Genomic DNA, 22,792 nt, shown 5'->3' on the forward strand with positions numbered 1-22,792 from the left:
AAATTTAATATTACTGAACAATGAAATATATGCCCTATTACCGGTATTCAAAATTCAAATTTAAATTTTTAGACTGAAGTATTATTACTGTTTAAAGTGTAATATATAGATTTATTTTTTCATATGTGCAGGATTTTCTACAGAGTCTCAATAAATATAAGTGCACTTTACAAAATCCAGTAACAAAAATAAAAGCTATAAATGTCTATGTACAGTTATTTATGAAGTTAACTCAACCAAATTAAGTTTCATAAATGACTCACATTCTGTGATTTCATAAATTAAAAAGAAAAACAAAATAAAAGACTTCATAAATTTTCTGAACTATTTAGATATTTTGTTATCTACAATTATGATACAATTATTAATACAGTATTATATTTGTAAAGAAATATTTTTATTAGCATGCAAAATAAGTCAGCCTAATATGTAGTATTAATTTAGTTTATAGTTACTAGTGTAGTAATGATAAATCCTGCACACTTATACATATTTAATATTATTGAGTACAGTAGGTTTATTGTATTTGTCATAAATTAAATTTTATTTAATATTAACATGATTATTTATTGCTATCTTTATATAATGTATGCTGTATAAATTTGCATATTCTAATTAAAAGAAATGCTTAAATAATAAAGACAGATAATACTAAAATAGACAATATGTTTTTGAATATCCTTCCTCAAATTTTTTCCTAACTTCAAAAGATCTGTAATAAAATTTAAAAGACCAAAATGTGAAAATTATTATTATTTTTACTTTAATTTATGATAGACAAAATGCATAATGCAAAATCTGTTAGTTTATGTAACTTTTATTTATTGCTGTGTACTATATATATACTTTTATATAATATTTATACATAACTGAATACTATTCATATGTTTCCCAAGGTTTCTCTGGATAATTCATGGTCCCAGGTCTTGGGTGTTTATACTCTTCTGGTTCTTGTAAGCAAATTCCACTTTCTAACAGTGTATCAATTAGTGATTGTACCTTCTTTCCAATAACAAAAGAACTTTTATTCAAATAAATTTCAGATATACCACTTTCTAAGCAACGTTGTGCAAGCATACGTCCCACAAACTTATATGCTATACAATCATTTGTGCTAAAATAATTTGTATAATTTTAATTTGGTTTTTGAGTTTTAAAAAGTATTTAATTATTAACTATTTAAAATTTTTCATACGTTAATCAAATAATCTACGTAAGTCTAGAAAAAATTTGGAAATCTTTGTCATCATTTCTCTTGCTAGTTGAAATTTCAAATTTCAAATTAATGCATTTCTATTTCATGTATTTATAGTGTCTACAAACCTATATAATTGTTTTTTCAATCCCCAATCTTTACTTGATATTGTGATAATTGGACCATTTTCAAAATGACATATTTCTGCTGTAACATGACGTTGAGAGGTATGTACAACCAACCTATCCAAATTTTGATCACAAATGTTAGAAAGATACGGTATTAAAACTTAGTACACTATTAAGGTTATAACAGAAAAAATTATGTTATATGTAATTATCTTACTTATGCCAATATCCACTTTCACGTTTATCAAGAGCATATCCTATAGGTTTCCTTGCGATTCTTAAACGTTCTAAATTTCGTGGATTGCGATTTCTGATTTCCTTACAATTGCTTACTATTTCTGCATTTCCATGTATTTGTCTTTTAATTAAGGTGTTGGTAGGTATTCGAAGCATTTTGAAATTTTATATAATTTATAAATATTTTAATAATTTTGTTTATTCAAATGCAAGCAAAATGTATACGTATGTATATCTTTCGTTTAAACCTCAAATTCTTTAAATATTTCCAGACAATCACAAATAATGAATATAAGCTGGACAGTAAACTCCTCACTCAATGATACTACATAATCAATAACACAATAGACAATATTTTTCATAATATTTACATGTTATGATATTTAGATTTAATTCAATTAAAATAATAAAAAGTCTATTTTAAGATAATTAACAAAGTTCAGTGTTACTTAATCTATGTGTACAATTTCAATGAATTCTTTTCTCATACTATTTAATTATTTAAAAGAGCTAATATTTTTTTATTAATATCATAATATTATAATATTTATTAATATTCTTATTTTATTACAAACAAAATTAAAATATATTAAATAACATTTTATATTTTGTTGGTTCATAAATTTATGTAAGATTACAGCAACCTACAAGTACATATATATAAATATAAATATCATCTCTCTTAGTTTGAAATAAGAAGTATGTATATATGCACATAGTATAGTTTATACGAGTATGTAATATAAGAAGAATATAATCATATATAGAAAAACACATTTCTTAAGCATATAGTAAAAAGTATAAGCAGTACACGGTAAGAAGTATATTAGAGAATACAGATACTTGATACATATTTTAAGCATCATTATATAAGAATAATAATGTAAGAATGTGAATGTATGAAATGTTTATATTTGTACGAAAGAAATATAAAGTAATAAATATATCATGGAATTTACATAAATTTGTTTTAAAATTTTGAATTCTTATACAGGGGACAGCACAATCTACAGTATCTTGCAAGGATTAAGTGTATAAATCTAATATTTCGTTTTTCTAAGTTTTATACATAACCAAATTAGATATGAAAAATGAAAAGGGAGAGTAAATATATAATTCGTAGTTAAACAAATGTTATACGCTAAACAAAAAAAATTTATAGCATTAAGAATTAAAAATTACTTTCAGAATGGGTACTGTAGAATATGGTTTTCCAATGATCGGTGGTTTAATGCCAGTAAGTAAGAATGAAATATAATTCGTTTATCTATGAAAAATTACATTATATATAATAATTTTCTTATGTATATCTAAAATTTTTAAATATTTCTTTTTTATATAATTAATTTTTGTGTTGCTAGCAAATTCAAGCTCTTATAGCACCACCTGTATCAGAAGATTCTAAAACAGCAAAAAATAAAAAGGACAAAGAAGAAAAAAAGCATCCGTATTTTAAAAGAAGAGGACGTGGCCACAATCATGATATCTGTGATGCTTGTCGAGATGGAGGAGAACTTATATGTTGTGACAAATGCCCTGCATCATATCATTTGCAATGCCAGTGAGTTTGGATACTTCAAGATGAAAGAAATGAGATTCAATATTTCTGATTTTAGTAATATTATTTTTAAATATAAAAATGCTTACTGAACCTAATTTTTTGTTTAAATGAATTAAATTTTATATATATAATCATTTGCAGTTATCCAGCAGTGGATCCAGCAGATATTCCTAATGGAGAATGGTTGTGTTATGCTTGCCGATGTGCATCAAAAAGAAATCAGTTAGATACTAAAGGAAATGAAAAGAATAAAAAAAAATCTGCATTAGAAGTATTAGCCCTGGCAGCATCTTTAGTTAATCCTAGAGAATTTGAATTGCCTAAAGAATTGCAATTACCAATTATGTTCCCTGGTAGTAATAAAGTAGATTATGTTTCAGGTAGAAGAGGAAAACAACAAAGTGGAAGTAATAATGGTATATATTATTTAATTTTTTATAGATATTTATTACATAATTTATTATTAATTATAAGATTTTTCTTTTCAGTAGGGAAAAGTCACTGTTTAGATAATAATTTAATGGTACCTTTACCAGCACGTTTGTGCTTTGAGTGTGGTCGCAGCTGCAGAAAAGCACCATTAATTGCATGTGATTATTGTCCATTATATTTTCATCAAGATTGTTTAGACCCACCACTCACTGCTTTTCCAATTGGAAGATGGATGTGTCCTAATCATCCAAATCATTTCATAGATCAAAATTTATTAACCTCATGTAGAGTAACAGAACGTATTAAACTTTGGGATAAATATGCCAATCAACGTATAGATCAACATGCAGTAAAATTAGATTTTTTACGTAAAGCGCGTGCTGCAAATCCACTTTTTCGAACAAAGATCAAATTAGAAGGTCGAACAAGAGTAAAGGTACCCTGTTCTGTAAAATTTCATTATGAACACCCACCAGAATTAGATCCTGTACAATTTTATCATGATGCTGTCATAAGACCAGTGATTAAAAATATTAAAGTGCAGAATGTGGAAGATAATGATAACAAACTCCCTAAAGTAGAAAAAGAAAATACAAAAGTGCAAAAATTGGAAGAATCAATGGAAGTAGAAAAGGAGATTGAAGAAAACAATGAAATAAAGGATGAAAGTAATCAAGAAGTTACAAGTAGCATTAAATATGAGGAAAATGTGGAACAAGAAAATATAACTGAAAGTAGTTGTAATGATGACATTAGTACTAAATATTATGCAGAGAAGTTTGGTTATGATGTAAAAGAAGGTATACAGTTACTTGAAAGACCAGTTTTAGAAGCATTGGCATTACAACGATTAGAACAAATTTTAGATCCAGATGGAGAAAATTATAACATAATTAATTGCCAAACAAGGGCTAGGGCAGCATTGTTTTCTTTAAATCACAAACCTAAACCACCAACTTTTATGATTCATAAAACACTTACTATTGGAAGTGGACCAAATTGTGATTTAGTTTTATCTAATTATGGTAACTGTAGCTTTACATCTTCAAAACACGCTATTATTTTTTTCGACGAGGTAATAATGAATAACGATTTCAATATGTATCGTTTTCATTAAATATTTTATGAGATGTATTATTTTATCTATCTGTATTCTTTTATTTACAGAGTACCAAACGTTATGAATTATTAAACTATAGTGAATATGGAACAGTAGTTGATAATGTACTATATTCCTGTAACTATACAGGCGTCGTAGAAGAGATAAAAGAAGAAGCTGATGATAAATTCCAATTAATGACTAAGGAACAAGATACAACAGAAGCAGTAAAGGCTATAATAAGAGAAAAGGTTCTGACTCAAAAACAAATAGAGAAGAAAAGAGTATTATGTAAATGTAACTTGACAAGGTCTGAAACAAAAAATAAAGATCACTTAGAAGAAGGGTGGGAAGGAAGTGCTATTGTTGCTCACGGATCAACACTGGCATTTGGATGCCTAATGTTTGTATTTAATACGATAAATGCACATTTAGAACGATGAATCCTTAATAGTGTAAATATTCCATCATTTCCGTGTACAGATATTTTCATAAGCTACTGGTAATTAAATTAACGAAACGAATTCTTTTTATTTTATTTTGTTTGTATTTCATTGGCATTGGAAAGTAAATTTCAAAAAAATATTTCATAAAAATATTTTATTATAGTAAAGCTATTTTAATGTATTTACATCATAACTTACATCATTATCGTCGTCATTAGTAGGTTCATCAAAATCTCTAATCTTAACATCAGCATCCTCTCCATATTGAATAATATTGTCAATCGTCAGTTTAATATCTGCCATACTTTCTTCGTTTTTTATATTTAATGGATAAAAACGCACCAAACTGTAGTCCTCTATAAGCCTTCCTATTGCTTCAGTGAGGTTTCTGTATTTTTCATTCCAAGTATCTTTCTCCATGTCTGATAATAAACTGTATGGATCAGGTTCTAAATATTTGTCTAGTTGCTTTTTTGAACTTTTTGACAGTAAATCCATTTTACTGAGGATATTAATATGTGGTAATTCTAAATTAATCATCACACTAAGTGCGGCCATTGTACCTGACAAAAACTTTGATCCATCAATCATGAATTGACTATCTATTAAAAATACCCCACATATGCGAAAATTGAGATTTTCCAACATTGTTATTAATTGACGAATAACTGTCATATGCGTATATAACTCTATTTGTCCTGGACAATCAAAGATGATATAATCATCATCCACATCACCAAGTTTTTGCTCTAACCATGATGAGTTTTCTATTAAATACCTACAAATAAAATTTTACTGTAAATGTAAAATGTTTAACTTCACTATAATCTTTATAGAGAAAGTAAAATTTATTTCATAAACTTACTCCATACAAAATACAAGACCACCATTAGGTCCAAATCGTAATTCATCATCTTCCATAGCATCATCTAACTGAATTAATTCTCTTATATCAACTAAAGGTTCATAATCAAAATATTCTGCTGCTGGATCTAAATTTACTACTTCTATTACTTGTCTTTCGTTGACTGCATGTTGTTGCATAGCAGAACAGTAAGTGGACTATATAAAAAGATTATTATATATTGATGTGTAATATAATACATATTTAATAAAAAGTATGTGTGTATTGTTTAATACTTATATTAATATAATCATGCGTTCATTTTAATTTAATTGCACATTTCAATTGCATCGTTTTCGTATACTTCTACTTTACATTCATAAGTTTTAATAAAATAGAAAGAGAATACCTTTCCGCTACCCGCTGGTCCCATCACAAGTTGCGCGTATCTCATTTTGCTCTTCTGCTTTTAAATTAATATCATACGAATTAAATAAAATACACTTATGCGCTACAACTGTTGGAAGTCATCAGATTCTACTATTTGAGGTTATCAAATGGTTGGTGCCTGATGGTTTTGAGTAATAGAATGTTAATATTTAGGTTAAAATTTTCACAGTGTGTACAAATGTAATTCTTCTAGTGAAATAAAATTTTTATAATTAGGTGAGTTATACTTTATTAGTTATTTTGTTAGTAAAAATTTATTAGTAAAAATTATTTTATTATTTTATTAGTAAAAATTAAAGAAATTATTTTATTAATAAAAATAAATTTATTTTATTAGTAAAAATAAATGAAAAAGAAAGATTATAAATTTTCTATATATTACTATATTTAGTCACTATAAAATACTAGTTATAAAATTTTGCAGTAAAATATGGTAAAAATAATTCATTATAGTTTTTATAATAAGTACATAAAATCTATATTGTTAAGAAATTTATTAAATATTAAAAATAAAAGTTCTTATAAATAATACATCAATGAAAAGAAGTTTCCACATTAACATTAGCTTACAAAGAGTAAAAGTAAATGAAAAAATTTATACTGCTTTCTGAGATTGATGCATATATAGAAAAATTAAAAAAAATTACATGCATTTACTTAGCACATATACTACTACTATTGTATATTTATCTTTTTGATATGTTACAAATTGAACAAAACCTTGATATTTGTGATAAATAGAAAAAAATTGCCTTATATTAATTGTTTAAGTTGTTTTAAAATAATCATCTGAACTCGTTGTATATATATGGCCTTCAGAAGATAAAAAATCTAAAATTTCATCTACTTGCCCTGAAAGTGAGTTTGGTACTTTCTCTTTAATTTTATCTCTTTCAATACCAGATTCAGTATCATTTTGTGCATGAATAATTTTATAAACTAAAGTTTGTGCTTCTGACATTCCATAATAAGCAGCTTCTCCATTTAGATCATTTTTATTATCTTGCTCTTTCTCTAATGTTGTAACATCTTTTGCCATCATTTTAGCTTTTAGTGTAACATAAGTAACTTCAAGAATATGATTAGTTAATTCATTCAAGGTTTGTAGTGGCCACATTCGTAAAATTAAAATATGTCGCTTATCAGTTTGTTCTCTAAGAAAACCAACTACGCGAACATATGTATTTATTTGCATTGTAGTATCTGATGTCTTTTTATCCATTTCTAACCATTTGAGCGCAGTGATAGTACCTAAATATATAAATATAGAAAGAACTAAGAACCAAGAAGAAAGAAACTTAGAAAAAGGAATAAACATTAATTAAATTAAACCTGTTTCATCTTCAATATCATATGATATTTTTGTTGTCGTCTCTTCAACGTTGCGTATTAATCCAACAACCATAAACATACGAACCGGGATCTCCCATAATTTTGGTTCGTCAGTGGAAGAAAAAGAAAGTAAATTTCCTATCATAACAGGAACAATAGTTTGTTTTTTACGCTCTTTTGTTCCCTCTGTTTTGTTGAAACCTTCCAAAAATCCACCTCGAGGATTTATACTGCTATCCAAATCTGATGACCACATATCGATATTTAATTGATTATTTTTACAGACTGATAAATTTTAAAAATTTTGTGTTCATAAGTATCGACAAGTGACAAGAGTAAATTATAGCTAGTCATACAATTTACGCGCGAACGTACAATCATAAATTATATATATATATATAGACTAGATTCGCAATGAAATAAAACTGAAAGTATACATAGTCTGCTCAACGAGACAAGGCAGTAAACGTAAATAAATTTGATTGTTGGTTGCAACTATTGGTTGTCGACCAGTGAAACTCGAGTTTACGTTTTCTGCGTCGTTTCGTTTAACAGGCTATACATTGCATCTTACATGATTTACGATTTTATACTATGCTATACTACTTATGATAATTTACAAAACTTCACAAACGCATCGTGCTACAATAATATACAATATACAATAAACGATATATATGAATTCTATGAAGTGTGTAATCTGCGAAAGAACAATAATAATACATACATAAGCGATATATTTTACCCATAACTGTACAATAAATCAGTTTAAATTTTCCTCTTTTGTATTTCCTAATTTCTAAGAATTTCTCTAGATATAATCTCTGAAAGCAACTTCACATTATCTTACCAAAAGCAAATTCACGCAATAGCGCAACACAAATATTTCTGGCGCGAATTTTATCTTTTATGTATATATATAATAATATTTTAATCATTTTTATTTTAATGTTAGATTTGACGACTATAATTTGATAATTTTTGTCATTAATTGGAATAAAAACGAGTATGTCCTCAAAATAAAATTATGTACGTTTACTGTCTCTGAGTATACCAAAGGTGGTTTTTCTCTATATGGTATTTGAGAATTTTAACTTGAATTTTTCATTTTATATAATTATCATATTGTAAAGTAAAAGTTGGATTAATTATTTATTTATTTTTTAATTATTAATTATTTATAATAAAATTTAACAATTAATAAAACAATTAGTTCCATTGAATTATTTGCTTCTAGTTCCTTATTTAATATTGATATGAGAAAGAATATTTTGAATGAATTTAAAAATATTTATTTCTTTATTATAATCTCTGAAATCTAAAAATATACCTATTTTCTTAATTTTGATCTTTTTTAAAGTCGTAAGAAGCCACAATATGTAAAAAAAATCAATGCAAATGTGCCTTATGACACGAACATGTTATGGACGAAGGAAAACTTTGGTTTGTTGATTTAAAATTACTGCAAAAAATATCATGGCGTCTAAGACCCGTGCAGACAATATTGTTAATGAACGCCGTTTACGTCCGATATATGGCAAGTATATTGTTAATATTATTATTAATGAGTAAATATTTATATTTCTTAAGTCATAAGAGAACGTGCTTTCAGTACTTGACCGGTAACGAGGTTATGTAACATTATTGCACTGTGGATTTCAGATTGGTTGGATAATGGAAATAATAAGAAAGCTCTTCAAGAAGCAGATAAAGTGCTTAAGAAGCAACCAAGCAATCAGTGTGCTAGGGTACTCAAAGCCTTGGCTTTATTACGACTTGGTAAAGAAAATGAATGTCAAATTATTATGGATAAAGTACGTTCTGAGATTCCCTGTGAGGACTGTACTCTACAGGTCATGAGCATTTGCTATAGAGAAAGACACCAACGTAAGTTCAAGTTATATTCTATTATTTTTTACACTTATAGGTAATTGTAATTGCTACATATATATTGAATTATTGAAAGAACTGAATATGGTATTGAATTTATTTACAGCTGATAAAATTAGTGAAGTGTACGAAGCTGCAGTTAAAGTAGATCCTGGCAATGAAGAATTATTAACACATCTCTTTATGTCTTATGTTCGTCTTGGAGATTATAAAAAACAGCAACAAACAGCACTTGCCTTATATAAACTAAAACCAAAAAATCCTTACTACTTCTGGGCTGTGATGAGCATAGTTATGCAAGCTATACATTCAGATGAAAAGTTAGCAAAAGGAGTTACTTTACCCTTAGCAGAAAGAATGGTTTGTAGATTAATATAAAGTTATTCTAGTATGACAAAGTATAAATTGTTTTATTGGTAGCTTTTACATTATTTTAATAAAAATTAGGTACTAAAATTAATTAAAGAAGGAAAAATGGAAGCAGAACAAGAAGTGCAACTTTACTTAATGATATTAGAACTTCAAGGTAAAAATGAAGAAATGTTAAATGTTTTATCAGGGCCATTAGCTTCACTTCTTTCGTCTGTTTCACAACACAAAGCAGCACTTTTATTAAAATTGGAACGTTTTTCTGAAGCAGTTAATGCATATAAGGAACTCATCAGTGAAAAGTGAGTGTAATGTAGTGTATGTGCACTTTAAGTAATAATGTTCTAATGTTTTATACTACTTGTGTATTATAAATAGTGTTGACAATTGGGCATATTACCAAGACTATCTTCTTGCGGCTCTTAAATTTCAAAAGCCAGAAGAATGTTTAAATTTCCTTAATAAGATCATAACCACATTAGAGAAAAAATGTAGAGCTCCTTACCTCGCAAAATTTGAATTATTAAAGCTTACTCAAAGTGGTGAAATTATTGAAAATGTTACCGAACCAATTGACTTAATGTATCAGTATTTTTCACAATTTGGGGAAAAAAGTTGTGTAGTTGGAGACTTACGTCTATACTTACATTTACTAACACCTATGGGCAAGCAACAATTGATTCAAAAGGTAAGTAATAAGATAGCAAACTGTATCATTCAGATAAAAGTAACAATTCATTTGTATGATATTTTATTCCGAATACTGTTATGTTTCTAGATAGAAGAAAGTGTTGGTGTCAAACCTGATGGATTCCCAACTAATTTGCAGCAAATGCAGAGACACATTCATTTAGAACAATTGCGTCGTATTTGTGGTTTTCATCATCCTCCAAATATTGATATAAATAAGCAGAAACAATTGGTAGAACGATTATGTAAATTATATAAGGAGGGTAATGAATTATGTCCAATCCAAGATAGATTACCAACAGACTTTTGTCCAGCAGATTCTTATATTCTTCTAGCAACGTACTTATTGCATGAATTATGGTGTAATACAAATGATGCAGTGTATCTTTATAGGTAGTTATTTTATATTTTTAAGTAAAAAAAGTATTTATGGTAAAAATTTAGTATGTAATAAGAATAATAATATATATTTATAGGGCAATGGAATTATTAGAACGTGGTTTATTATCAAGTCCGGCTAATTTTTATATAAAAATTCTACTAATACGAATCTATTTGGAAGCAGGACTAGTAGGTGCAGCTGATCATGTTTTTACATTGTTGGATGTTAAACATATTCAGTTAGATTCATTGGGTTATTTACATGCACCATTACTTGCTCCACTTGGCCATCTTACAGTAGCTACCATAACTTTAGATCATACTACTAAATTTTTTATTGCAAATTACAAAGATGTATGTATTTGTATATTATAAAATTCTTTTAATTAATAAGTAAAATTCTATCTAATTCAATTATAATATGTGATTAGAGCGCAGATCATTTAACGTTTGCCTATAAATACGGAAGTTTTGTAAAGATTCAAGAATTTGTGGAGTTAAAAGAACGTTTGGAAAATTCTTTTCACTTTGTTATGACTACTGTAGATAAGATGCTTTTGGAATTAGGTTGGTGCAGTAGTTCCACATCTTTAATTTCTGCTTTAGATAATATGGATATACAACTAATCGAGGATTCTGTTCGATTGAATTCTTTACGAGATAATCGTGATTTGGAGGTAATCCTATATCCATAACATATTAAAAAAGAAAACTTAAAATTTAAAAGAATTGATGCAATTCTTTAATTAAACAGGTTGTTCCTGGATGGGAACCACTTACGGAAAACGGAGAGGATATTAGAATGCAAGAAGAAACACGCATATGTATGTTAAGATTACTAGCAGTGCGAGATTTAATGTTAAAAATTTTAGCAGCATGTGTAGCACCTGACAGTTCCTCTCTTCTTACTCGATTTTCTAATGAACTGAAACAACTGGATAATGAACAAATTCCTTCGATTCTTAAAAAATTTGAATCAGAAGGGAGAAAGAATAGATCATGTAAAATGTTAGTTCCTATGGATGCAGTTGAAAGGTTATGCGAAGCTCATTACTCCGAACAATTGAAGACAATCGCCCGACTTGCAGAATCGCTTGCTCAGTCACGTTATCCTGATTTTGAATGTATTCAGATGCTACGAGTTTCACCATGCCTTCAGACAATAGATATCCCTGAGAAGAGAATTCCAATGTCTTTCAAGTATTTTTTACTGAGAGCGTCAACGTGTAGCGAAACTCTCGCAATTATTAGTGCCATATGTACTCTGTGTGCAACACAATTACAACCTAAGACTTCGCAAAAGAAGAATAAGAAAAAATGTAATAAACAAATAACATCTATTTCATTAAATGATAATGATCATGTAAGTTAATCGAATGAATTGATATTAGCTGTTTACTCTAATTTATACAATGTTTTCATTTGTTTGTTTACTATGTTATAGAGTTGGAAAGAAATAGTAATGGTACTTGAAGAGAGGATTCAAAATTTAGATTCGGTACTAACAGAATTTGAAAAATACCAGTTATATACTGGGCTGAGTAACGATGAAGATGATTTGTGTGCTACAATAATTAGATATGGTCAAGATAGTTTGGGACAAAGTTGCAGATCATTAAAATCTCGAGTTCAAAGTACGCTAAAACTTCTAAGCAGTTTAAAAAGCTGAAATTGTAAGAAAATTCTTGTACAAAGAATATCCATCCAGCTATTCATTGATTTCTAAAACGAGTTCATTTATTGTGTACATAGTTATTAGTCTTAATCAATTATAAATATTGACTGAATTCTTTATTGGAAATCACATTTTCAAATTGTTTTAATTTCGTACTAAATTCATAAAGAATTATTAATTTAGAAATATTTCATATGCACAAATTTTGGTATATTCACGTTGAAGTGGAATACACTGCCGTCTTATGTAAATTATATATTTTTAAAATAAGTAAACAGTATATTTGATAAAAAGATATTAAATTAATAAAACTTGGTTAAATCTAAATTTTGTTATCCTTGGATAACAGAATATTGAAAAGTGTTTTCTAATTGGTTATCGTTAACTTTATTTGTAATCATTTAAAAATCGGTGTACAATTTTTTTGTTGTTTTAGAAGTTATTGAAATTAAAATACAATTGTTTATTATTTTCATGTAAATTTTTAACTTATATATATATTAAGAACGTGTTTACATAGAGGTGTGTATAAATTCTTATACGTGAAAAATATCATAAAGTTGAAATTAATTAATTTAAAAAAATGTCTCTAGAGTAACAAAGTTTTTTATTTGTATTTTGCTTCTTCCATTGTATATGAATAAATTTATTACTTGTTAATCATGTAATTTAAGTAATTACTTGATTGAACTGTATGAAATTAATAAATTGGATAAATTTATATGAAACGAAAAAAATTGTATCTATTTATATATTTAAGTGATTTTAATTAGCTAATATCAGCTAATATAGCTCTTAATTAATTATATTTAGACATTAATTGACTTTATTTATATCAGAGATATTTTTATTTAAACAAGAACATTATAAAATTATTAGTCATTAATATATTAGCAAACTATAATAAAGATGTGTGTATTAAGAAATTATATTTATATATTTTAAGAGGCTATATTGGCTGTTACTCATATTGATAAGATTATTGTCAGATTGGTACAATTTTGTGGAGGATCTGTTTCTGTAAGGAGAGTTTCTATATTGTATATTCTATATATATTTTCGACTTATCTTTTATATTAATTCAGATTAATTTCGTATCAGTCGCTTTATCTTCAGTTATGTATCTTATATTAAACGGTAAGTATGTGTGTAAATATATGTGTGTGTCCATGACATTAAGCACTCTATGAGCATGCAACAACATTCAGTATTCATTAATGTGTTTGAACTTGTCAATCGGCGAATACGCGGTTTAAGTTTTAAAACATATATTTCATATATTATTGAATTAGATTTCATATAATATTTATATCACGTGTTGTAACAAAATTTTTTCGTAATAATTTACTCTGTACTGTGTATTGACAATGTGGTCTAACCTGGACAGTACTATTGTGAGTGCATCAGGAGGATTTTTGAATGATAGTCAGGATCAAAGTGACGGAAATAAAAAATCTGGTAAAAGAATCAAGAAAATAATTCCTGTTATGATTCAACAGTTAACACAACTTAATGATAATTTGGAAGGTAGTATTATTACTCTTGTAGGAATTATACATCATATAGAGAAGAGTAGCACAAAAGTGACATATGAAATTGAAGATGAAACAGGTATCAAAAAGGAATATTTTGAAGTTTATGTAATTTTAGAGATAAATTGTTATTATTAATATAATTTTTTATGTTAGTATATAATTATTTCCTATTTATTAGATCAAATAAATTTTTGAAGAAATATGATAAAATTAATATATTAATTGTTAATTACAGGTCATATTACATGTTTCCAATGGTTGGCAGTGGGAAAGTCAGAATCAATAATTAATTTAAATACCTATGTACGAGTATTTGGATACATAAGAGAACAAACTGAAATCAAACATATATTAATTTTAAGGATTTGGCCTTTGAATACCTTGAATGAGTTAACTAATCATTTATTGGAAGTGACCTATGTAACATTAAAGATTCAAAAGACTTCTAATAATGAAGATAAAAGTTCTGATGTCCCTATGCTAGATGACAACCTTGGGTTGACTAAAGAACAAACTATAGTTTATAAGGTCATTCAAGCAGAAAATCATAGCGAAAATGGAATAGAAAGAAAGACTCTCAAGAACCGTGTGCCAAAGAATATGTTACCAGCAGTTGATGAAATAATTGACTTTCTTACAAGTGAAGGACATATTTATACTACTTTTACAGATGATCACTTTAAGACAACATAATTATGCAAGCAGATGCAGAATTTTATTGTTCAAACCTAATTTAAAAAAGATCTAAAGTTATCTAAACCTGTTGAAAAATACAAATATTATTTTTTAAAAATAAACAATTAATTCAACATCAACCGAGTGCTACCTAACATAGAGTATGATTGTTATATTATATCATTATTATATCATATTATGTTATTATACAGGATGATTCTGCTGTTGATTTAAAGCCAGTGCTGCCAATCATACCGTGGAAACTCCCTGTTAATTAACAAGATTTAGTCTCCACTCGCATTCCTAATTAGTAAGGCAATATTATGTTATATTCAACATTTAATAATAAAATGTTACAATCCATTCTTAAAGTTTCAAGTATTATTTAACATATTTTTTGAATTTTATTTATATTTCGTTTTGCTAAGAATTTCAAATCGCTTTGAAATCTACGAATTATGTCCCGATGTATAATATCACTAAGTATGTGATTACCACAACCTATGTAAAGTATCTGTAAATCATCTTTGCTTATTTTCATGAAAATGGTATTTGCACATACGCGTGCGCATTTTGCATAGAACGGTAGGACAAAACGTAGTTGACATTCTATCATCATACGTGCATAAAGACTTAACTCAGTTTATGTTTGTTCTTAACAGAGTAAGATATTCTGAAGGAATAAACTTCTTTCATACATTGAGTTATGGTTAAAAAGTTTATTAGAAAAACTTTATAATTCACTTGTAATTTATATTAGTGTAAAAATTAATATGTGAGTTACATTGTGTTTAAAAAATTTCAGTTAGGTTATCAAATACGAATTATTGAAATGATTTCTTTTAGATTAATTTGATACAGTATAAATATGTAGATTATATATTCTTTAATTATTCAATAATAAGTTTTAAAAAATATTTACAGAGTTCAATATGTCTGAATCTATGGATATTTCTGAATCTACTAATGGAAATATTTCTACCCAACCTGATGTATCTGCTCAAATAAGTAAAAAGGAGAAGAAGCCAACATGTATCATCATTCTTGGAATGGCTGGGTCTGGCAAAACCACATTTGTACAAAGACTTGTTTCAGTATTATACAAAACAGGAAAACCTTATGTAATAAATTTAGATCCTGCATGTAGAGAAGTTTCTTATCCTGCTAACATAGGTAATATATTGTATTATTATTGTTTTTTCATTACAAATATGTTTTAATAAATTCTTTATGCTTTAGATGTTAGAGATACTGTTAATTATAAGGAAGTGATGAAACAGTATAGTTTAGGACCAAATGGTGGTATTGTTACTGCCTTAAATCTTTTTTCTACAAAATTTGATCAAGTTATAGAACTTATTAAAAAAGGAGGCAAAGAGCATGAATATGTAATTTTGGATACTCCTGGGCAAATAGAAGTTTTTACATGGTCAGCAAGTGGGACAATCATAACAGAAGCTTTAGCATCTGAATTTCCAACAATTATAGTATATATATTAGATACTGTAAGAAGCGTTAATCCCGTAACGTTTATGTCTAACATGCTTTATGCATGTTCTATACTTTATAAAACTAAATTACCATTTATTGTTGCTATGAATAAGGTAATTGTTAAAGTACATAATATTATTGTGTTATCTAATAATTAATCTAATGATATAATTCTATGTATATATGTTTTAAGATCGATATTATCGAACATAGTTATGCGGTAGACTGGATGCAAGATTTTGAAGCATTCCAGGAAGCTTTGGATTCAGAAACGAGTTATATTAGTAACTTAACACGTAGTATGGCTCTTACACTTGATGAATTTTATAGTAATTTACGTAGTTGTGGAGTTTCTGCTGCAACAGGAGCTGGTATTACTAAGTTTCTTGAACTTATTAAAGATGCAGAAGAAGAATATGAAAGGTAAATGAAGTTCATATATCAATAGTATTTATACAAAATATATATTTATATTTTACATTTATTTTATTTATTTTTGTATATTTATACAAAATGTTATGAAATGTAAAAAATAAATTTTCCGTTAAAGAGAATATAAGAAAGCTTGGCAGAGAATGAAGATTAAACGAGATGCTCAGCGACAAAAGGCAAAAAAAGAACAACTTGAAAAAGCAACTCGGGAAGTTACAGGAGAAAGTATGCCATTAATAACAACAGTTAATAGCGGAAGAGAAATTTCAGATATATATTTAAAACACGCTGGTAATGAATCAAGTGAAGACGAAGATGGTGAGGAAAATTCATTTAAAAATGAAGAAGACGAAGAAGATGAAGAAGAAAGAAAGGAAGCAGAGTCCTTCAAAAGTTTTTTAAATAGACATAAAATGCAACAAAAGAAACATATAACTGATCAACCTACAATAAGTAGTGATACATAGCCTAAAAAGAAATGTTTGTATTAAAAAATAAATTTTGTTATTAACAAATAAGTTGTACGTTTAATATAAAGATATTATATTTTGAACTTTACATTTTATAATTACATATTTAATGGAAAATGTTATTTTACATAATATTTATTTTCTAAATGGCAATTGTCCTAAGAATACTTAAATATTATAATAATACTGATAATGCAGAAATGACGTATAAAATAATATATTTTTCATAGGATATTTAACTAATAGTTTTAGAAAAATTTGTCCACAACATAAACACTGGGAGCAAGTTGTGTGTCATTTGAGTTATCCTTTTTTGAAGAAATTGGTACCGAATTTTTTGTAATCCAATCTATAAGTGGGTTCATGGTTTTGTGGCGTATATAAACTATTCAATACTGAAATTTTATTATGTTAAGATTAATTTTTAATAGAAATTCTGTATTTTATACTGATTAACAAATTTCTTTTAATGATATTTTTCAATACTACTAAATTTAAGGATGTTTTCAAATGAGCCGCGGAGCAATTAAATAAATATACAAACAATGAAATAAATAAATAAATATGTTTGATTCATAAAGACTTAGATTACACTACCTTTTTCAGGGGAATTTAAAGTATTTTCATCTTTTAATATACGATTTTGCTTTTGCTGGTATTCTCGCGATATTTGTTCTAGCGCTTTCGTTAACGCCAACTGGAAATAATCAAAATCTTGTGAAATACAAAAACTACAATTACAATTTTTTGTAATTTTTTCTGTTGAATATAGCCAAGATTTCAGGGTAGTTGATTAAAATATCTTCTTTCAAAATGATGATTTTTAAATTAATTTATTTAAAGAAAATTACACAAGTTTCAATTTTTAATAAAATCTTATTAAATAGGTATATCTTAGACATAAAATTTCTAAGAGGATTTAGGATAGGATATAGAATATGCACATGTATTTGAATTTCAAACTTGAAAGAAACATTTTACAAAAAAATTGTATAAAGGGTCATGCTTTTTATATGTAATTTATACAGGATTTTATAAGAAAAGCTAGTCGATGACAATATTATTTTCGTCACTGAAGAAAAAAAAGAAGAAGAATCATTTTTCAATTAATTTAATTTATCAAGAAAAACAAAGTATTTCCAATTTTTATTTACCCGGCACATGTGTAAACGCGATACGTGATCGGAGTCCTTGCTTAAAAAATTCTGTTCCGCGGCACATTTTGCATTAAGTCGTCGACAGTGTCTCATTTTTCCGGCAGTTTTCCTGTATACTCTTGACAAGAGATCGGGCCTTCCAGTACGAAAATTTTCATGCAAAAATTCATGAACGTCCGGATTGTGAGAATTACAAATTGGATCTCTATTATGTGACGTCACTTTCCGGAAGCCGTACAGATTTAGCTGCCTAATAAAGCTCGTAATGTTTTTCGTTTTGAAGATGGAATTACCCGCGTCGAGATACTGTTCTTGAAATTTCTTGTAATCAAGAAGAATTGTATTACCATTAAGGCTCCAACGAATGGCACCACTTTTGCATTCGTTCACTATACGCCATAATTTTTGCGGAAATCGCAATGAAAGGAATATGCAATCGTCGTACATGTTCGATTCGAAAGTAGCGTTTATAGTCGTCTATAGAACGCAGAACGAAACTAAACACTGCAAATCTCTCTCTTCTCTTTCTCGAATCCGATCGATTATCTTTTGCAAACAAAATACTATCGTATCACAGCAACAATATTTCTTCTTTTGGAATCGTCTGAACTATTTTAATCTTTCGGCGTGAGCTTGAAATATTAAAAAAAGCACAATTTTTAAATACATCATAGAAGAAGTAATTATTTGAATGCTATAGTTTGTAGTGTGTAGTGTTTGTTCCACATACTAAGTGAAATAGGTTATAGTACTTATATTTTAATTAATAAATGTACACTATAGAATTTAATAAAAACATTATGATTTAATACAATGATTCGTACACTAAAAACAACAATATATTTAAAATGTCTCTTATTCGTGTCTCTTTACACGATACTACAACATTTTATACAAATCGCAACGCAAAATTATCAAATATGTAGATGAGATGTGAGGTTAGAAAAGAAATTAGATATACGAGCGCGTAAATAATTATCGTAATCGTAATTAATAATAAATTATTAAAAGTATGTTACAGTTCCCTAACATTACAAAATATTAATACTATTTCCTGGACAATGAAGGTTCGGCATATCGAACTTTCACAATTTCCCTGATATCATTGGTATTTCTTGATTACATACAATAAAAAAGTATAGGTATAAAAGGTACGAAAAATTAAATAACATCGTAAGTGATAATATTCTTCGTATCTTATCATTTTCGTTTTTAACAATTTTTATTGAAACGAATATCCATCGATCTCATCTATCAAGATAAAGAGAAATGTATTTAGTAGTATTCTCAAAATCGATTTATATCAGTCTTTCAATCCGGACGCTATAAAAGACAAATATCGAAAGGGAAAAGTTAATACAAAGGGCCATGGTTCATATTCATAAAAATAAAAAATAGACGTAAAAGACTATTTTTTGCAAATTCAAATTCAAATTCAAATTCTTGCATGTCGTCTCAGAAAACTATACATATCTACCTAAAAGAGTATTGGATGTATATGTACATCAAATTGTTCAGCAATGAATGCATCTTCCTCTTATTATTTTTATCCTAGTTTTCATCAGAGTGAATTGTTTCGGACTGAAGGATCATATTTTAACTAATCACGCTTACCGATGTTTTTACTGGTATGGTATTTATACAAAGTTTAAAGAATATTAGTTTTAAAAACTTGTAGAATTATCTTTTTTTGTACGATTGAATAAAAGGAATCAAGTTTCTGAAACTGCAATAGGAACAGTTATAAAATAAGCGATGGCTTTCAAGAGTATTACAATGAGCTTCAGACATTCTTTTTCAGTTAGCATTTTTGATTGAAATTTATAAATTATTTATTATTTAACAAAGTACTTTGTTAAATCTCTTGTCAATCAGACAAAGCTGGTAAAGTTTGTAAATATTCGTGTGGTTTAGTCGGTGCTGGCAATAAATAGCCATCAGGATCCAACACGTCTGGCGTACGAATAGTGACCGGCCCTTGAGGTGGCCTCGGCAATGTGTCTTGTTGAATGGATTTACCTTTAGCTTTCTCCAGTCTTTCTAATATCTCCGAAAATTTGATTCTGTCCTTAGGATCCGTTTTCCAGCATTCTCGCATTAGCTGGCAAACGAATGGCGGACATCCTTCCGGAGGTATAAGCATTATTCCTTGGAAAATTAACTTCACTACCTGGACGAATATTTAATAAAATGTGGTAGATCGTAGAAATTGTAGGAAAATAAGAAGGGAATGTTATATCGTGTCGCTTAAGTTCGAGTCTCTTCGCGTTAAATTGCATTTAGCCTTAAACTTGAAGGTCTAAAACTACTTATAAGTGGTGCAGTAGCAAACAAGTAGTAAGAAAGAGCAATGGCGCGACAGGTATAAGGTAACGTCCATGAACGAATGAAAAATCTGCATTGCAAATTTTTTATGATTTTGTAAATTCAGGTACTTTTTGTACGATAAATATTCAATAAACTGTTATTTAGTCTAGCAATTGATAAAATAGTTTTACTTACTTCTTCGTTATTATGTCCGTAATATGGCTGCTTGCCAAAAGAGTAGACTTCCCATAGAACCACCCCAAAACTCCATACGTCACTTTCCAGCGTGAAACGTCCGTACATTACGCTTTCTGGTGACATCCAGCGAACCGGTAGAAGTCTGGAGCCTCCTATCTAAGGAGAATAAAAAATTCCTATTTTAATAAATCATTGAAGATATAGTAAATTATATAAAGTATATTTTTATTACCTTATAGTAATCGCAAGTATACACATCCCGGGACATTCCAAAATCTGCTATCTTAACAACGAGATCAGAACCAACCAGACAGTTTCTGCACGCTAAATCTCGATGGACGAATCTTTGACCGGATAAATAAGTCATACCAGCTGCAATTTGAATCGTTATCCAATGTAAAGACTCCTGAAACAAGTAATGGTATAGAGTCGATGAAAATAAGGAGAAAAGAACTTCGATACAATGAAGAAGGTCAGTCTTTTTAATAAGATTTACCTGAGTTAAGGGTTGCAGGCCGGGTTTCGTCGACCTACTAAATTGTCGAGAATTCGATCGCAAAACTTCAGCTAGATCTCCGTAAGGCATGTATTCGAAAACCATCCACGGGCTGTTATTACCTTCCCGAAGTACTACACCTTTCAATGATAAAATATTTCTGTGTCCAAACGTGGACATAATGTCGACTTCTCGCATAAAATCTTCCTCCGCTTCGCGGGAGGCACTTTCTTTTAAAACTTTTATCGCAACGATCTCTTTCGAGTCTCCGACACATGATTCTCCTATGAAAAATTAAATCTTCGTTAGTACGTTAATTATTACTATAATATTCGTGAAAAATAAATTACAAGACGTTCTCACGATGCTTTGATAATATATATATATCTTGCACGATATTTTGAAATATGAAAATGATAAAAACCTTTATACACTTTGCCAAAACAACCCTCGCCGATATCTTCTAAAAATACAAGAGATTCACGTTGCAGAATCGGCACTTCTGGCGAGGCGCAACTGAAATACTGTGGATTAGGTGTGTACTTATTCGCTAGCAGCAATCCCTTTTTCAGATTCATCGGTGTTCCCTGAAGAGAACATATGCAAGCATATTTTCATAACAATTTTTTAACCAGTCAAATATTTTTTACAAGTCATTTGCAAATCTAATAGGAGAGAAGTTAATTTTGTCATTAGCATACATTAGGAATTAAAGAAAGTTATGTCAAATTAAAAATCCAATCTGTTCTGAGTTTATAATTATTTCGATGTGATCCGTTTGTTATTCGTGTTATTATTTTTATTAACAATAAATACAACTGTACCGATATATGGAGGAAATTATAATTAAAACCGTGATGAGAAATTATGTTTTTCCTTGCCCGTTTTTAAGGTGTAAATTCAATATAATGAAGATAATTAAGAGTGTTCCAATCAGTCGTTATTAAGTTTCATTAGCTTATTTCTCTGTACATTAAGATAAGCTTGTATAAGATTGCATTTAATGAAATGTGGTCAAACAATCAGTTATGTTAATTAAAAGTATTGTACTTTATATCCTTATCTTTAAACGCTATTAATATTCTTTGAATGTCTAAAATCAAATGTTTCGAATATTTCAAACGCAGAAGAAAAGGGAAATAAACAATAATGTAAAAATATGTATTAATAAAATGGAGCATTTAAGTATTATTTCTAAAGTATTTGCTCTTAGAGAAAAAAACCGATGATCTCGGTATAAAAATATTTTATCATTATATTTCCTTCCAAATTAAAAAATATATGGAGTTATTGTATGACTCT

General features: G+C 28.0%; 9 protein-coding genes across 16 annotated transcripts in view; 4 read left to right on the plus strand and 5 right to left on the minus strand.

Annotated features, from left to right (window-relative positions):
• LOC139987558 (tyrosine-protein kinase transmembrane receptor Ror) overlaps positions 1 to 22,792 on the minus strand; it is a 36,361-nt gene that overhangs the window by 4,461 nt on the left and 9,108 nt on the right. For 3 of the 4 annotated variants that reach the window (XM_072003942.1, XM_072003941.1, XM_072003939.1), the window contains 5 exons: positions 21,915 to 22,077; positions 21,491 to 21,774; positions 21,227 to 21,400; positions 20,992 to 21,150; positions 19,275 to 20,659 (listed from right to left, as the gene is read on the minus strand). In XM_072003942.1, the coding sequence (XP_071860043.1) occupies positions 20,357 to 20,659; positions 20,992 to 21,150; positions 21,227 to 21,400; positions 21,491 to 21,774; positions 21,915 to 22,077 (1,083 nt within the window). In that variant the 3' untranslated portion in view covers positions 19,275 to 20,356. Of the gene's footprint in view, positions 1 to 19,274; positions 20,660 to 20,991; positions 21,151 to 21,226; positions 21,401 to 21,490; positions 21,775 to 21,914; positions 22,078 to 22,792 lie in introns of those variants that run through there. The other variant, XM_072003940.1, reaches the window with a different exon arrangement.
• Positions 484 to 1,947, minus strand: Mrpl18 (mitochondrial ribosomal protein L18). Of its 2 annotated transcripts, XM_072003954.1 has the most exons (4): positions 1,541 to 1,947; positions 1,324 to 1,437; positions 871 to 1,114; positions 484 to 712 (listed from the first exon to the last, which is right to left on the minus strand). In XM_072003954.1, exons 1-3 carry the CDS (start codon positions 1,714 to 1,716, stop codon positions 877 to 879), a joined length of 528 nt encoding a protein of 175 aa, XP_071860055.1. In that variant the 5' UTR covers positions 1,717 to 1,947; the 3' UTR covers positions 484 to 712; positions 871 to 876. The 2 variants fall into 2 exon arrangements, with proteins under 2 accessions (XP_071860055.1, XP_071860054.1); XM_072003953.1 differs by lacking the exon at positions 484 to 712 and having other exon boundaries at positions 802 to 1,114; positions 1,541 to 1,943.
• On the plus strand, positions 2,226 to 5,096 carry LOC139987556 (uncharacterized). Of its 3 annotated transcripts, none has more exons than XM_072003933.1 (6): positions 2,226 to 2,374; positions 2,555 to 2,797; positions 2,922 to 3,121; positions 3,263 to 3,537; positions 3,610 to 4,628; positions 4,721 to 5,096. In XM_072003933.1, the coding sequence occupies exons 2-6, from the start codon at positions 2,750 to 2,752 to the stop codon at positions 5,093 to 5,095; spliced, it is 1,917 nt and encodes a 638-aa protein (XP_071860034.1). In that variant the 5' UTR covers positions 2,226 to 2,374; positions 2,555 to 2,749; the 3' UTR covers position 5,096. The 3 variants fall into 3 exon arrangements, with proteins under 3 accessions (XP_071860034.1, XP_071860037.1, XP_071860036.1); XM_072003936.1 differs by having other exon boundaries at positions 3,613 to 4,628; XM_072003935.1 differs by lacking the exon at positions 2,226 to 2,374 and having other exon boundaries at positions 2,505 to 2,797.
• Positions 3,946 to 6,525, minus strand: LOC139987562 (GPN-loop GTPase 3). The gene is made up of 3 exons (XM_072003950.1): positions 6,352 to 6,525; positions 5,964 to 6,160; positions 3,946 to 5,876 (listed from the first exon to the last, which is right to left on the minus strand). The coding sequence occupies exons 1-3, from the start codon at positions 6,394 to 6,396 to the stop codon at positions 5,267 to 5,269; spliced, it is 852 nt and encodes a 283-aa protein (XP_071860051.1). The 5' UTR covers positions 6,397 to 6,525; the 3' UTR covers positions 3,946 to 5,266.
• LOC139987241 (replication protein A 32 kDa subunit) lies at positions 6,872 to 8,129 on the minus strand. The gene is made up of 2 exons (XM_072003254.1): positions 7,725 to 8,129; positions 6,872 to 7,643 (listed from the first exon to the last, which is right to left on the minus strand). Exons 1-2 carry the CDS (start codon positions 7,978 to 7,980, stop codon positions 7,159 to 7,161), a joined length of 741 nt encoding a protein of 246 aa, XP_071859355.1. The 5' UTR covers positions 7,981 to 8,129; the 3' UTR covers positions 6,872 to 7,158.
• On the plus strand, positions 9,097 to 12,850 carry Psidin (phagocyte signaling impaired). Its single transcript, XM_072003929.1, has 10 exons — positions 9,097 to 9,261; positions 9,387 to 9,611; positions 9,721 to 9,974; positions 10,062 to 10,285; positions 10,362 to 10,671; positions 10,762 to 11,066; positions 11,150 to 11,408; positions 11,486 to 11,731; positions 11,809 to 12,417; positions 12,499 to 12,850. Exons 1-10 carry the CDS (start codon positions 9,201 to 9,203, stop codon positions 12,721 to 12,723), a joined length of 2,718 nt encoding a protein of 905 aa, XP_071860030.1. The 5' UTR covers positions 9,097 to 9,200; the 3' UTR covers positions 12,724 to 12,850.
• Positions 13,651 to 15,077, plus strand: LOC139987564 (replication protein A 32 kDa subunit). Its single transcript, XM_072003952.1, has 2 exons — positions 13,651 to 14,340; positions 14,500 to 15,077. The coding sequence occupies exons 1-2, from the start codon at positions 14,097 to 14,099 to the stop codon at positions 14,955 to 14,957; spliced, it is 702 nt and encodes a 233-aa protein (XP_071860053.1). The 5' UTR covers positions 13,651 to 14,096; the 3' UTR covers positions 14,958 to 15,077.
• Positions 15,200 to 17,399, plus strand: LOC139987559 (GPN-loop GTPase 1). Of its 2 annotated transcripts, none has more exons than XM_072003943.1 (5): positions 15,200 to 15,455; positions 15,786 to 16,112; positions 16,179 to 16,543; positions 16,624 to 16,853; positions 16,981 to 17,399. In XM_072003943.1, the coding sequence occupies exons 2-5, from the start codon at positions 15,872 to 15,874 to the stop codon at positions 17,327 to 17,329; spliced, it is 1,185 nt and encodes a 394-aa protein (XP_071860044.1). In that variant the 5' UTR covers positions 15,200 to 15,455; positions 15,786 to 15,871; the 3' UTR covers positions 17,330 to 17,399. The 2 variants fall into 2 exon arrangements, with proteins under 2 accessions (XP_071860044.1, XP_071860045.1); XM_072003944.1 differs by lacking the exon at positions 15,200 to 15,455 and adding an exon at positions 15,514 to 15,714.
• On the minus strand, positions 17,568 to 19,143 carry LOC139987566 (heat shock factor protein 5). Its single transcript, XM_072003955.1, is given in 5 exon segments — positions 17,568 to 17,598; positions 17,600 to 17,686; positions 17,688 to 17,727; positions 17,930 to 18,029; positions 18,487 to 19,143. Coding segments are annotated over 5 exon segments (708 nt in total). The 5' UTR covers positions 18,937 to 19,143.

This window comes from Bombus fervidus, chromosome 5, assembly GCF_041682495.2.
Source record: "Bombus fervidus isolate BK054 chromosome 5, iyBomFerv1, whole genome shotgun sequence".
Taxonomy (NCBI): Eukaryota; Metazoa; Arthropoda; class Insecta; order Hymenoptera; family Apidae; genus Bombus; species Bombus fervidus.